At 40.4% G+C, this 13483-nt stretch overlaps 1 protein-coding gene across 4 annotated transcripts in view; it reads right to left on the bottom strand.

Moving 5' to 3' along the window:
• Nucleotides 1-13483, bottom strand: part of SMAD2 (SMAD family member 2) — an 83787-nt gene that overhangs the window by 57659 nt on the left and 12645 nt on the right. For all 4 annotated transcript variants that reach the window (XM_047086338.1, XM_047086337.1, XM_047086339.1 and 1 more), the window contains one exon: nucleotides 3143-3431. In XM_047086338.1, the coding sequence (XP_046942294.1) occupies nucleotides 3143-3378 (236 nt within the window). In that variant the 5' untranslated portion in view covers nucleotides 3379-3431. The remainder of the gene's footprint in view (nucleotides 1-3142; nucleotides 3432-13483) is intronic.

Here is a 13483-nt window from a genome sequence, read left to right as displayed (position 1 = left end):
TCATCAGAGGAACTTGTTGGTATTTTTAGGCTTGTAAAACCTTCGTGTTTTTGTTAACAATTTCCTTGCAATTTTAAGTACATCAACTTACACAGTAAAACCATTTTGTGTCATATTTTCAATAATTCTGCCTAAACTATGGTTTGGATTTATCCATAACAAAACTTTCTCACTCCTATTCCTCAAACATTACAGTCTAGATAAGTAAAGAGTTGCCTGAACGTTTAAGGACACTTCGTTAAGAAATAGCTAATAATCTGATATAACTGAAGTGTTCTACTACTAAAAAATGAGGCAAACTCTATAAAATACACGGCACCAAACCACAGTATTAGAAACTGAGACTTCTTGATGACAACAACCGATATTAACAAATCTACATGTCTTCCAAAAGCAAAAACCAAAAGCCACCAAATTAGACACGTCAAATTTGTGAGCTTCAAAGAACTCTGGACAGTAAAAGAGACAGGACAATGAACGACTACCACTCCACTTTCCCTATGCAGGTAAAAGAGTAAAATAAATGTTTTTTTTTAATGATGATAAACCCTAAAAGAACCCTAGAAGGATCTTTCAAAGAGGCTATCAAAAGAAAAATGGGAAATAGGAAAAGAATTCCAAGGTGACCTCCACACATTTCAATCACCAGCTCACCACCCACCGTATCTCCTGAAAGGAAGGGACCGTGCGAGCTCTACTCAGGCTCGGCCCTGTCAAGACTGCCCCGCACCAGCCACTTCAGCCTCCAGTGATGGCGCACAAAACCATGGCGCCAGGTCTTCCCGCACACACGCTCCCTTGGAGGAGGAAGAGAACCTACTCACCAGCCTCCCTGCCTCCACTCCTGACAGTGTCACGAGCATTCTCCTCACCGCAGCCCGATGCTGTGCTAAGACTCTTCAGCGACTCCACCCTCACCCGCTCAGGTTCAGGTTCAGGTTCACGTTGTGGTTCCTTATTCCTCACACAGCCTCAGCCCAACCACATCCCACCCCCGATCTAGAGCCTCCCAGGACACTCAGTACTAGTTGGCGCAAAATCCTTCAACTAGAGCCCCCTTACCGTCCCTCTCAAGACCACAGCGCCACTCTGGACAAACCGGGCCTCTCCTGACTAAATCCCTCCCTTATACCCATCAAGATTCAACTCTGACACCGATTCTAGTCCAGAAGGAAACTTCCACAAGCTGCAGAGTAGGCAAAATTCCTCCCCTCTGGACATAACTCCCTGAGCAAACATCTTTCTTAACACCTATGACACCTCATGAGATTATCTTCTTTGTCAAGTTTATCCCCCTTTCTAAAAACAACTCAAAAGCAAAGACTGAATTTTTACTCCGGTGAGGAAGAGCCTATCACACACGTAGTGGGTTGTTTAATAAATGTTTACTGAACTGAAATACCAGACACCATACGATGAAAAATTAACAAATGTAGCTTGACTTGTCCTAACTGGCTAATTACCCTCAGCCAATTCATTACCAATCCCTTCAGGTCTACTCCATCCAAATCTGTCCACTTCACGTGTCGGCACAGCCACCATGCCAGTCCAGCCGCCAGCATCTCGAATTTAGACCACTTTACTAGCCTCTTGATCTCCTTCCTTCCAGACCCACTGTCCAATCACTCACTCACTCTCACACACACACACACACACACACACACACACACACACTTTAAATTAAAAAACCAGGCTTCAAAGTCCTCATTTGCTTTCTGTTGTATTTAGACTAAACTCCACACTTCCACAGTGCCTTACAATGCCCTATATAATCTGACCCCTTCTACATCTTGTATTCATTTTGTATTCCTCCATTTCCACGGGGCTCCTTTTAAATCCTCCAATACAATCAGCTATTTCTCAGCTGGGTGTCTTTACACTGGCTCCTTCCTCTCCCAGAAGACTCTTCCTCCAGCTAGATGCTACTTCTCAAAGCCAGGTTTGAGGCTCACAAGCCAATCAAAAGCAGCTTTTTTATCCCTCAGTCACTGTCTTCTTTGCACTCATTACCGTCTCAAGTTCTACAATTTGTCCACTTGCTTTCTGCGTGGACCTATCCCTCAGAAGAGCAAGGAACTTTGTTTTGGTCATACTGTATCGTATCCCCATGGGTCTAGAAACAGTGCCCTGCACTCAGCAGGCACTCAGAAGCATAAGCCAAAAGAGTGACTCTTTGGAAGATATACATGAAACAGGTAAAGTAAAAGAAACGGGTAATTAATTAATCGACTAAATAAGGCAGGAAACATCCTACTGTTAGTATCTGCAAGTAGAGAGGCTGGTGTTACTGGGATCTACTATCAACAAGCATTTGACTGCATTTGCCACACACAGCTCACGGGAAACCTGTGAAGTAGAATGAGGTCACGTTATTTATGCTAACCTACACGTAGGACACTGCCACACGTCATTTTAGAAAATGCTGTATGCTGCCACTCCCCAAACCCTGCAAGGCATACGAGTGTAGTGAAACACTTAAAAAACACCCTCTCTGTTAAAGAAACCGTATTTCTGACAGTGGTACTTATTGAGTAATTAGATTTACGCTAATAAAACTTCACCCTCTTAAGTAACAGGCCCTTCCAGTACGAGAGGCAGGTAGGTCTCTGAGTGAGGTTCGGACTCCCTAGACATCTAAGAAGCTGCCTCCTAGACTGTTCTAAGAAGCCATGCTGCAACTCGAGCAAAAATTATGGAAGTAAAATTCATCACTGTGTTAGCAGCTTCCGTTAACTCTTTACTGACCAAATTTTTGACCAAGGGGAGAGAAAACGGTCAGTCACTGCTGCGCTAGTGAGAGAAAAAGCTTTCTGACTCTTTATTCAAATGTCATTCAATCAGACACGAGGATAAGCTACAGTGAAGCATTCAGGCAATGAACGCAGTGAAGATTGAAACACTACAACTAAGTATTTTATTTTGCTTGGTCAAACCTCATTGTTCAAGAAAAGGATCTGTAAAATAAACCAGTCTTAACCAATCACACAAAACTGAAACGACAGGTTAAAGATAGCTGTCATCTTTTAATAAAATCACGATTTACAGGGGACTTGAAGGTAACAAAATTTCAGTGACGTTCCTTCGGATTCCTCTAAGCAATTTAACAGTGTGACCATCGAACTTCTGCTCTAACGACACTTACCTTGGTATGGTAACACATTTAGTATTACAATTTTGAGTGGTGATGGCTTTCTCAAGCTCATCTAATCGTCCTGTTTTCTTTAGCTTCTTCACCAAACTTTTAACCGCTTTCTCACACCACTTTTCTTCTTGTCCGTTCTGCTCTCCTCCACCCGCTCCTCCAGAGCCACCGGCTGATTTCTTCCATCCCAGCAGTCTCTTCACGACTGGCGGAGTGAAGGGCAAGATGGACGACATGCTCTTACCAAAGGCCGCAACCCACACTGAGAAAAGACGCTTCTCTATCTAACCTAGAAGAGACACGGAAAGGATGGTTTAGAGGCTAACTTCAAACTCCAGTAATAATTTCAATGTTGTATCTAAAGCGAACGTGAAAAGGAGGCAGAAAATCAGATCAGGGACTTTCGGAAGTGATCTTTTTCTCCTACGAAAAGGTCTTTACTACTTTAAATGAACGGTAGAAACAAACTTAAAAAACAAAACGTCATAGTATCATAAAGTAAAACCTAAAGTTGTAAGAAGGGAAAAGGCATCAAGTGTGAAGTAAACCAACAAGAATTAGAAAATAAAGGTAAACAGAGTCTGTGAAGACAAGGTCTGGTTCACTTTTACCATCCCTTAAGAAGACTTTCAATTAGGCCTCTTTGTAAAAATATTTTTTCATTTTTGTCGAAGTAACAATATGCGTCGTGACTAAAGTCAAATACATTTCCTCTTCTCACACTGAGGTACAATTCCTCAAATCTTTACCCTTTATTCTTGCTATTTATATCTCAGGTAACAGGCTCATGATGGTATCCCCTGAAACATCCAGGGTAGTATTATCTACCGATTACAGAACGTGAGGATTTACACCACAACCACTCACTTTCCTCCAGCCTTAATAATTATCTCCCAAAGGAGTTTAGCACCTGATGAGACCGGTAGTGAACTACTATATAATCATGTTTCCCTTTTTGTACAACTCTTTCTTATCTCAGTTTGTCATGTGCTTAGTTTTTCTCTGCACCTACCATAAATTCTCCCCACACTCCTCATAAGCCCCATAATTAAATTTTAATGCGGATGACTTTAATCTCAAAATAAGAGACAAGATCATTTACCACTTGAGGACAGAACTGGAGACTTGGGACTTGAGAAGAATGAAGATTTAGAAACGTAGCTCTAAGAAACATCTACAGAAAACCAGCTAGAATGATGGCGGCACACTTGATCAGGTATTTGCCAGGCTACACAGTAAAAAGTATTCCTTCGGAGGAGCCCCACTTCTAATCAGGATGAAGAAATGACAACAGACGATCATTTTCACCCTAACAAGCAAAACAAGCCAGATAAAAGCTACAAAATCATGGTTTTTCTGAACCTGTCAAAGCTCAGGATGCAAAAAAAAAAAAAAAAAAAAAAAAGTTCCACCTAAGTGGAACTAAATTCCAGAAAGTGTTGAGCCGTGAAAGAGAGCCGTTCCCCCCCCCCCAATGGTTTCCTTCCTGGTGGAGTGGCTAAGGAGGAATCATCCCACCACAGAGGAGGGTAAGGAGAAACCAACTTACCCTTTCATAAATTTTAACAGCAACATGTGTGCTGACAAGATCTACAAAAATTCCAAGGATTTCACAGAGCAAACCTGTACCACCCAGCCACTCACTCCCACTGGGCCCCACTGCAGGCTTGCCAAATTATGCTGAAGGCTGGGAGATGGGCCTGGAAAGCTGAGAGATACCCTCAAATGCAAGTAACCTGTCCTCTGACAAGGAGGGGGAAAGAATGGACAGAAAGGAGAGAAATCAACCCGAGAGATTTCAGCCGTTCAGCTGCCAAGGGCCGAGGTGAGACAGGAGAGCTAAGACCAAAACTCCACCCAGATACTCCGGACAATGAACTACCAAGGGAAGGACTGCTAAAAGAAATGGTGTTATGAGCACGGAGATACCTCGCCACGCACAAAAGCCTGGGGCAGGACGAGAGCAAAAAGAACTGCAGAATGACTAAGGGACAGACAATTGGGCTGTAAAGCAGAGAAATCACCCAAGGTTCAAGAAAGCTGAAGGCTCATATATAAAGCACAAAGAGATAACTGAAATCACACTCAGACAACAAATCTTGCAGAAGGTCAAGTCTCAATCCTGCTCTCAAAACACTGGAACTAACCAACTAAAGTTGCAAAAAACCCTGAACTAGCCCGACAACACAGCTTATGGATTTAACCTGTCTATTAAACTAACATGAGAAATAATAGGCAGTTTTCTGGAAGTAAAGAGTATTTACTTCAATCCGTACTGTTTTTGCATAAATATTCAGCTTTCGGTAAAAAATTACAAGATACAGGGGTGCCTGGGTGGCCCAGTCGGCTCTTAGCCTCGGTGGCTAAGTGTCCAGCTCTTGACTTCAGCTCAGGTCATGATCTTGCAGCTGTGGTAGGGAGCCCCGCATCAGGCTCCACGCTGACAGTGCAGAGTCTGCCTGGGATTCTCTCTCCCCCTCTCCCTCTGCCCCTCCCCTGCTCCCACACACTAGCTCTCTCTCTCTCTCAAAAATAAACTTAAAAAAAAAATTATAAGATACAGGGAATAGCAAACCACAGGCAAAAGATGAATTTACTAATATAATCAGATTAGACAGGGCCCAGATGTTAGAATTATCAAACAGACTAAAATGGCTATGACAAAAACACTAAAGAAACGGGGAACTTCATTACAGAACTAAAGCCAGAAAAGAAACAATCACAGGGAAATGTTCGAAATGAAAACTACAGTAACAGAAATTAAAGATTCCTTTAAATGAATTTAATAAAAGACAGTAATGAACAGTGAACTTGAAAACAGGCCAAACAGTACCCAAATTGAAAATCAAAGAGGGAAAAAAATAAATTTAAAAAAAAAGCAAAACCCTGAATATCTGAGACCAAATATCTATTAACTGGAGTTTAACTGGAGTCCCAGAAGGAGATGAAAGAGAAAAGGGGACAGAAAAAAAATACATTAAGAGATAATGGTCAAGAACTTACTGGAAATGATGGCAGATATCAACCCACAAGTGCAAAGGAAACAGTCACAGTCAATGGGCTGAATGTTAAAGACAGGAGTAAAGATAAAGGCTGAGTGTCAGCGAGGATGACAGCTAAAACTTCACTGAAGATCCAGACAGAAGGGGAACCTGCACTCATTCATAAGCTCTTCTCCAAGGGCTTCAACTGAGATCTCTTGAAAAAGACTCGCATGGTGCGAAAGATGGGAGAGAGCTCTTCCGCCTTGGCAGCATCTCAAATGAAACAAAAGCCTTCAACTAGGAGGAGAGAATCAGGAAAACCTCCCACACCTAGGGCCCAGGGAAAGAGCATGCCTCAAGGGGAAGAGCAGAGCAAAAGCCATGGTACTATCGGGGGACGGGGCAGAACCTACTTGCCCACCTGCTTGCTACACACACACCAGCCTTTCCCCCTGTAACGATAACCACAGTCTAGTGCTACAAGAAGGCAGGAAACACTGTCACCACCAGTCCCAGACAAGGATACACTGATGCTGAGAAATAAGGAGAAGAAAAAGCTATCGGACACTGGCACAGGAGCAAGAAACTGGCCTGGGACTCAAGATCCTGAACTAACACAAAGCAAAGGTCTGCTGTTCCTAGATGGGGAAATCTGTAACAAGTATCAGCAAGTCACATTCAGTTATACATACAGAAAAGGTAACACATCATTACAATGCACGGTTTACCGCACGGAGCAAAACTGGCTCAACGGTAAAATAATAAACAAATAAATAAAGCACCTCATTTATCGTAATAAAAAAGAAAAACTTTACGATTCTCTTAACTGATGCAGAAAAAAAGAAAGCATTTGGTATGTTAATTTAATATCCATCCGCAATTAAAAAGTTTCAGCAAACTGGAAATAGAAAAGAGGAAGAAGTTCTTTATTCTGAAAAAGGACATCTATGAAAAACCTAGAGCTAGCAACATATGTAATGATAAAACATTAAATCCCTTTTCCTTATGACTGGAAATAAGACAAGGACGTCCACTGTTGCCACTTCTATTTAATAAAGCCCTGGATATTCTCGCCAGCCCAGTAGGGCAAGAGACAAAAATAAATAAAATAAAATAAAATGAAATAAAATGAAATGAAATGAAATAAAATAAAATAAAATAAAATAAAATAAAATAAAATAAAATAAAATAAAATAAAATAAAATAAAATGACTGGAAAGAAAGAAGCAATTCTCTGGTGATATGACTGTCTCCATGGAAAACTGCATGGAATCTGCATGGTGGTAAGGTTGCTGTGATAAAGGTATACATTTGCTAAAAAAAAGAAATATAATTCTCAAAAAAGGACTTTGGATTCTCAAAAGACCATTCTCAAAATGGTCTTCCAACTGAAGACACTTGGGCCTTGGGACAGTTTGCTAGAAAATAACGATCACAACCTAATAAATAATCCTACTCATTCCCTCAAAGGGGAAGAACAATTAATGAGGTTAAGGTCCCCAGCCCCAATTCAGGACACTGTCCCAAGGGTCTCCCAGAAGAGCCAATACCGTATGCCAAATTTCATAAATTTATCCAGCCAATGGGTACATTTCTTTAGGGATATCTCCTGGAACCATGTAACAATGCTGCCCTGGCACTCTTGAAAGTCCAGCTGTGGTTTAGACACTAAAAATGTGAAGGGAGCCAATAAGCAGGATTCTGTGACTTTCTTTAGCAATACAGCAGACATGGCGAGAAGGTGAGGTTTGCCCAGAGCTAGGGATTTGCAAGGTAAGTAAAGAACAGCGAGAACTTGAGTAGCACGGTTAAGCTGTCTACAGTGGTTGACTCTATATACTACCCATAAATAAGCAAGCCAGTACACAAAACTACAACTTGAAAAATAAAGCACACACACAAAATTCCATCAAACACATGTAATAATCCACCGAAGCAGATGTTTGGGACTACCGGGCAGCCAAAGGTATACCTGCCTATCTGTGGCTTCTGCTGAATTCCTCCTCTGCCACAAAGCATGCTAAAGGGGAGCCAGCTGTGTAAACCTCAGGACCATGTGACATAGTCTTTTTGGAGCACAGAGAACATGCTGATTAATTCAACCTTCAGAAGGGAGAGGATCACAAAAGGGACACCAGAGCAGAAGCCTAAGAGGAGAGAGAGAACATCAGGCAGAAAGTTCAGCATGTTTCCAAAGAGTTTCCAGGAGTTACAAAATCCACAGGTATCGCTACAATATGGGGTAGAAGGAAACAATGTGGTAGGCACGCTGCAGGGGAGGGGAAGGCCAGCCCAGAGCACAGAGCCAAAGAGAGTCTCCTCCTTCAGGTATTTCCAAGACAATTCACCACCCCGATGAGGACATTCCCCGGAAAAGGAGGACTCAGACAACTGCCACTAAACAACCAAACTGAAGAGCGTGTAGTGGCACACGAGTCGCTGTCTGGAACCCAGAAAGAGAAGCAAGTCTGAAGGCTACGGTTTACGGGGTCACTACTACACAGGCCTTAGTGTAAGTCACCATGCCCCCCATGTGACCAGAAGGCAGCACCGAAGACCGCAGAGGCTCAGGAGAGGGTAGTCGGCACACAGACAAGAGTGTGCCCAAGCAAGGCAGACAACCGTCCCTGCTGAAAAAAGCAGATGCAGCCAGTCTCGAGGCTCGGTTTCTGAAGACTCTCCGGGTCCGTCCCAGCCCCACACCCATTTTACCCTTAGAACAAAACTCTGAGTTCCATGAGGGGGTCCCTGTTCCTTGTGAAAAACTGATAGAACAAACAAAATATAACAAGAATTTGTCTGAAAGGATCTATACCTTTGGTTCAAGGTTAATTCACTTGAACTTGGTTAATCCACTTATGAGAATTCAGCCTAAGAAAACGAATAAAAATTAAACTGTATCATCAGCAAAACTGAAAGGGATTCTCAGTGGTAGTAACAGGTAGTAACAGAAACCCTTCTTCTGGGAGAAATGTTTCTGAGGTCAGATGTATTCTTGGGAATCTAAGTTTTCTGTGAAACCTTTCTAATTTTATTTCTTCATGGGAATAAATACCCGAAAAGTTTAAGCCTATTCTGGGTCATCTGTGAGACCTCACGGCCTAGTAGAACCACACAATCTCCGCGTCCCATGTCTTAGAAAAAGTTATGAGCACTTTGGAACAATGTAACTACCGAACGTAAACAGCCTTCAGTCGTCATGTCTTTGTAACCAGGGCTGGCTGACACCTGGCTAATTATCTCCAGAGAATTTTTAAAGTATTCGGTAAAATATTTTTCAGGAATGCTGATAATACATTTCAACCAGTTGCACGTTTTAAATAGCTAAGATATATTTAGCCAACAGTCTTGAAATGAAATGTTAATAGACTGAATTTAGGTTTTTACAAGGTATCCATGTCAATATGCTCCAAGTTGAAGACAAAATGGAATAAGAAAACTAGATTTATGATCAAGTTATTGAAAAATGAGTCATTTACGGAATATACAGATTTCCTTCCATAGTGTGGCAGCAAGCTCTGTACTGAAATTAGATTTTTTTTTTCAACATCTGCAAGAAGTGAAAAACAAGTTCAGATACTAATTCTGTTCCTAATTCCAGCAATAAATGAGACTTACAAAGCAGGATTCATTACAACAGGAAGGCTTTATCTGTACAGCTCAATAAGAAACCTTATCGAGTGATAGATCAGTAAAACTAGGATTCGAAGATTACTCACTGGAAAGTTTCAGTTAAGTAAAAGGTCTGATTATCCTGAACTCAAAAATAAAGCCTTCAAGTTATTAATCACTGTATAACATAGTTTTACAAATAGGACTCTCTACGTATTTTATTAAACTATAGTTCATTTCTTTGAGCCTTCAACGCTGCTCTTTGCTTATTGTTTTTATTCTGATATAAACCTGATCACTTAATATCGATTTTAAAAAACCTCCAAATCCTGAGAATGTCTTCTCATTTTCCTATACCGTCTTCTAGAGTACACAAATTTTTACTTTAGACTCTTTTAGGACACACTTTGCTTCTTTCTAAAGAAATTCCTTCCTGCCCCCAAGCACCTAGTGCTTACTTTATGACACAACAGGTTAGTCTCAGAATCAGGTAATTAAGCATTAACTCAATTCTAAGCATCCTACCATTACTCACGAATGAGGAATCTGAGGCGTGAAGGCTCCTGATGTAAAGATATCCCTCTCTAGATATTCTTGTGGAAGTTTTAGTACAGCTTTTCACATTTAAGTTTCCAACATACCAAGAATTTGCTTTTGGTTAAGGCGTGAGATAATGACCAAACATCTCCTGTAGGACAGCCTACTTTATCAGGGCCGTTAGTTTATCTTTCCTTTAATAATCCACGTGGCTCTTGTCACAAAGCAAATCCCTAGAAACCAACGTCTGACTGCAGGCTTTGTATTCTATTTATTGTACTTGTTCACACCTACACCAGAATCCCAATGTTTTACTTCCTACGGCTCTCTAGGAAGCTGATCATCTGCAGGGTGAGTCCCTCTCTCCTCGTTTTTCAAACGTATGTTAGTTATCTTTAAAGTCCCACAGGATTGTGATTACATCACTTTGTGGAGAACCAACATGTTTATAATATTGAGTATCCCTATTTATGCAAATGAGGTATTTCTATTTATTTTGAACTTATGATCCATCAGTAAGTTGCAGAATTTTCTCCGGAAAGGTCTCACACATCTTGTTTAATTTGTTTATTCTTCCAAGTACTTGGGTTTCATTGTGAATGGGTGTCTTATCTAAAAAATTAAATATTTCAGTCATACCAAAAAAAATATGGAAACACCCTTGGGCCTCCCACCCAGCTCTGTCAACTCTTAGCATTCTGGGGTATTCTGACCAGATAGAAGAAATAAGACATGATAGATGGATAGAGCTCAAATCCCCCTAGCTACCCCTTTCCACTTCCATTCCCCTCCTCCTTGCTTCTCAGAGATCACTGTCATCCTGATTTTCCCCTGTTGTCACTTAAATGGTTTGGGTACATACTGTACCCCTAAATTCTTGCACATTTTATAAATTTCTATGACACATTAATACCACTGTCACTTTGCTTTTTGCACTATTACTATCCACATTGATACATATATAATCCTCAACTCTAGCTCATTCATTTCAGCTGTCATAGAGCATGCCACTGTGTCACTATTACAGCTCACTGTCCATTCTCCTTTTGATTCCTATTTAGATCGTTTCCAATTCTCCACTCTTACGAGCTGCCAGGAGTAGTCTGTGTACCTTCTTACACGTATGTGGGAGCTGTTCAGGGGCAGAAACTTTCAAACTTCTTGATCAAAAGAGCAGACCTGCAGTGAGAAATACATCAGTCTCTCTCAATTAAAACAGACATTTTACTGTATGTCACCCTCTGCTATTTCTCTAAATTGAGTGTCGTGAACCACTGGTGAACGTGAAATCAATTTGGTTGGTTATGAAAAATTCCTTTTAAAAAGCAAAAGAAAAAATAGACGAAAATTAAGTATAAAAAGTAGAGACAATAAAATAGAAAACAGTACACTTAATTATTTTAAAATTTTAATTGTTCTTATCACACGTAAGATACATTTTCCAAGAGGGTCTGTAAAAAACATACGAAAGCCACTGCCTTGGGACATATGCCAAGGAGCAGAAAGGCTGCAGAGTAGGCCATGCACACAGACTCTACGAATACTGTCAACATGGTTCTAGCAACTGTCACTCCCACCAGGGAAGTAGGAGTTCCTCTTTAGCCCGTCACCAACATTTGACATTATTTAGTCCCTTGGAACTTTTGCCAAAAGGATGGGTGTGACACGGAGGGTTGCTGATGTTTTGCACTTCCCTGACTACTAAGTCGTCTCAGGATATTTTCATGTTTATTGACTTTTCAGGATTCAATTCCTTTGAATCATTTGTTCATACTCACCACCTTTTTCTTAAATCACGGGACTGATTTATAGATTCTGGATAATAACCTTTTGTTAATTACACTTGCCACATCTCTTCACCCAGCAAGTGACTTTTGGTGGCTTTTTACACTAAGATTTCACTTTAATGTGCTCAAATTTAATCAATATTTTAAATATTATGTATAAATGGGTATCTTTTTTTTTTAATGAAGTGGGTTTGTTTTTTTTTTTTAACGTTTGAGAGAGAGAAAGAGAGAGAGAGAGCACGAAAGCAAGCGAGCAGCGGAGGGACAGAGAGAAAGGGAAACACAGAATCCGAAGCAGGCTCCAGGCTCTGAGCTGTCTGTGAGCAGAGCTCAACGTGGGACTTGAAATCATGAAACACGAGATCATGACCTGAGCTGAAGTCGGATGCTCAACAAACTGAGCCACACAGGTGCCCCTACGTGGGTATCTTCTTAAAAATCCCTCCATATGTTGTCATCTTTTAAAAGTCATAAAGTCTCAAGTTTTGCTTTGTGTATTTTGGTGTATGTTGTGAGGTAGGGATCTTTCCCTCCCCAACAAAGATAACCAAGTATACGAGTACTATATATTGAATCTTCCTTAGCAGTTACAATGCTACTTGTGTTTCTGGGTCCTTTTCTTTTTTTCCCCATTAATCTATATTTAAGGCAAATACCATCATGTCTTAACTACTAAAGTGAAAGTATATTTCTTGATATTGGAGAAAGTGACTTCTTTCACCTCCTGGGATTTTAATTGGAATGACACCAAATATACGAGAAAGAAAACTGACATATATAATAGTGTCTTCCATTCATAAACACAAGTATATACATCTCCCTATAATTATATGAGCCTTAAAATTTTCTCCATTAAGGTCCCACACATTTTGGCTTTATTTTTTCCTAGGTATTTTACAGTTTGTGTTGCCATTTTAAATGGTGACTTTTAAAAATTTAAATTGTCGCTGGTATACAGAAATGCATGGTATTTATGTATTGGCTTTAAAAATCAACTTTATTGAGGCTTAGTTTGCATACAATGAAATGCACAAATGCTAAATGTATAGTTTGAGGAGTTCTGACAAATATATACATCCACATAACCAGCATCCTAATCAAGATATAGAACCATTTCCACCATCTCATCAAGTTTTCTTGTGTCCCTTTTCAACTTACCCTCCTCACCCATTACTGATCTGATTTCTATCAAAGTAATTGTGCCGGTTCTAGAAATTCATATAATTGGAATGTCATATGTACACTTGTTTTTTTTTTTTTTTTTAACCAACACCCTTTGCTCAAATTAAGCAAGTTCTCTTATACTCCTAGTTTTCTAAGAATCAGTACAGAATTTAATCATATGCTATTTTCCCCTTCACCCATCAAGATTATCATTTGGCTTTTTTCCTTTGATGTGATTTCATTTCTGGGTTTTCTTA

Source organism: Lynx rufus, unplaced genomic scaffold (genome assembly GCF_022079265.1).
Source record: "Lynx rufus isolate CCGP_SWC_20201006 ecotype Redwood Valley unplaced genomic scaffold, mLynRuf1.p SCAF_20, whole genome shotgun sequence".
Lineage (NCBI taxonomy): Eukaryota > Metazoa > Chordata > Mammalia > Carnivora > Felidae > Lynx > Lynx rufus.
The sequence above is the reverse complement of the archived record's forward strand: the minus strand, read 5'-3'. Positions and strand labels throughout refer to the sequence as shown.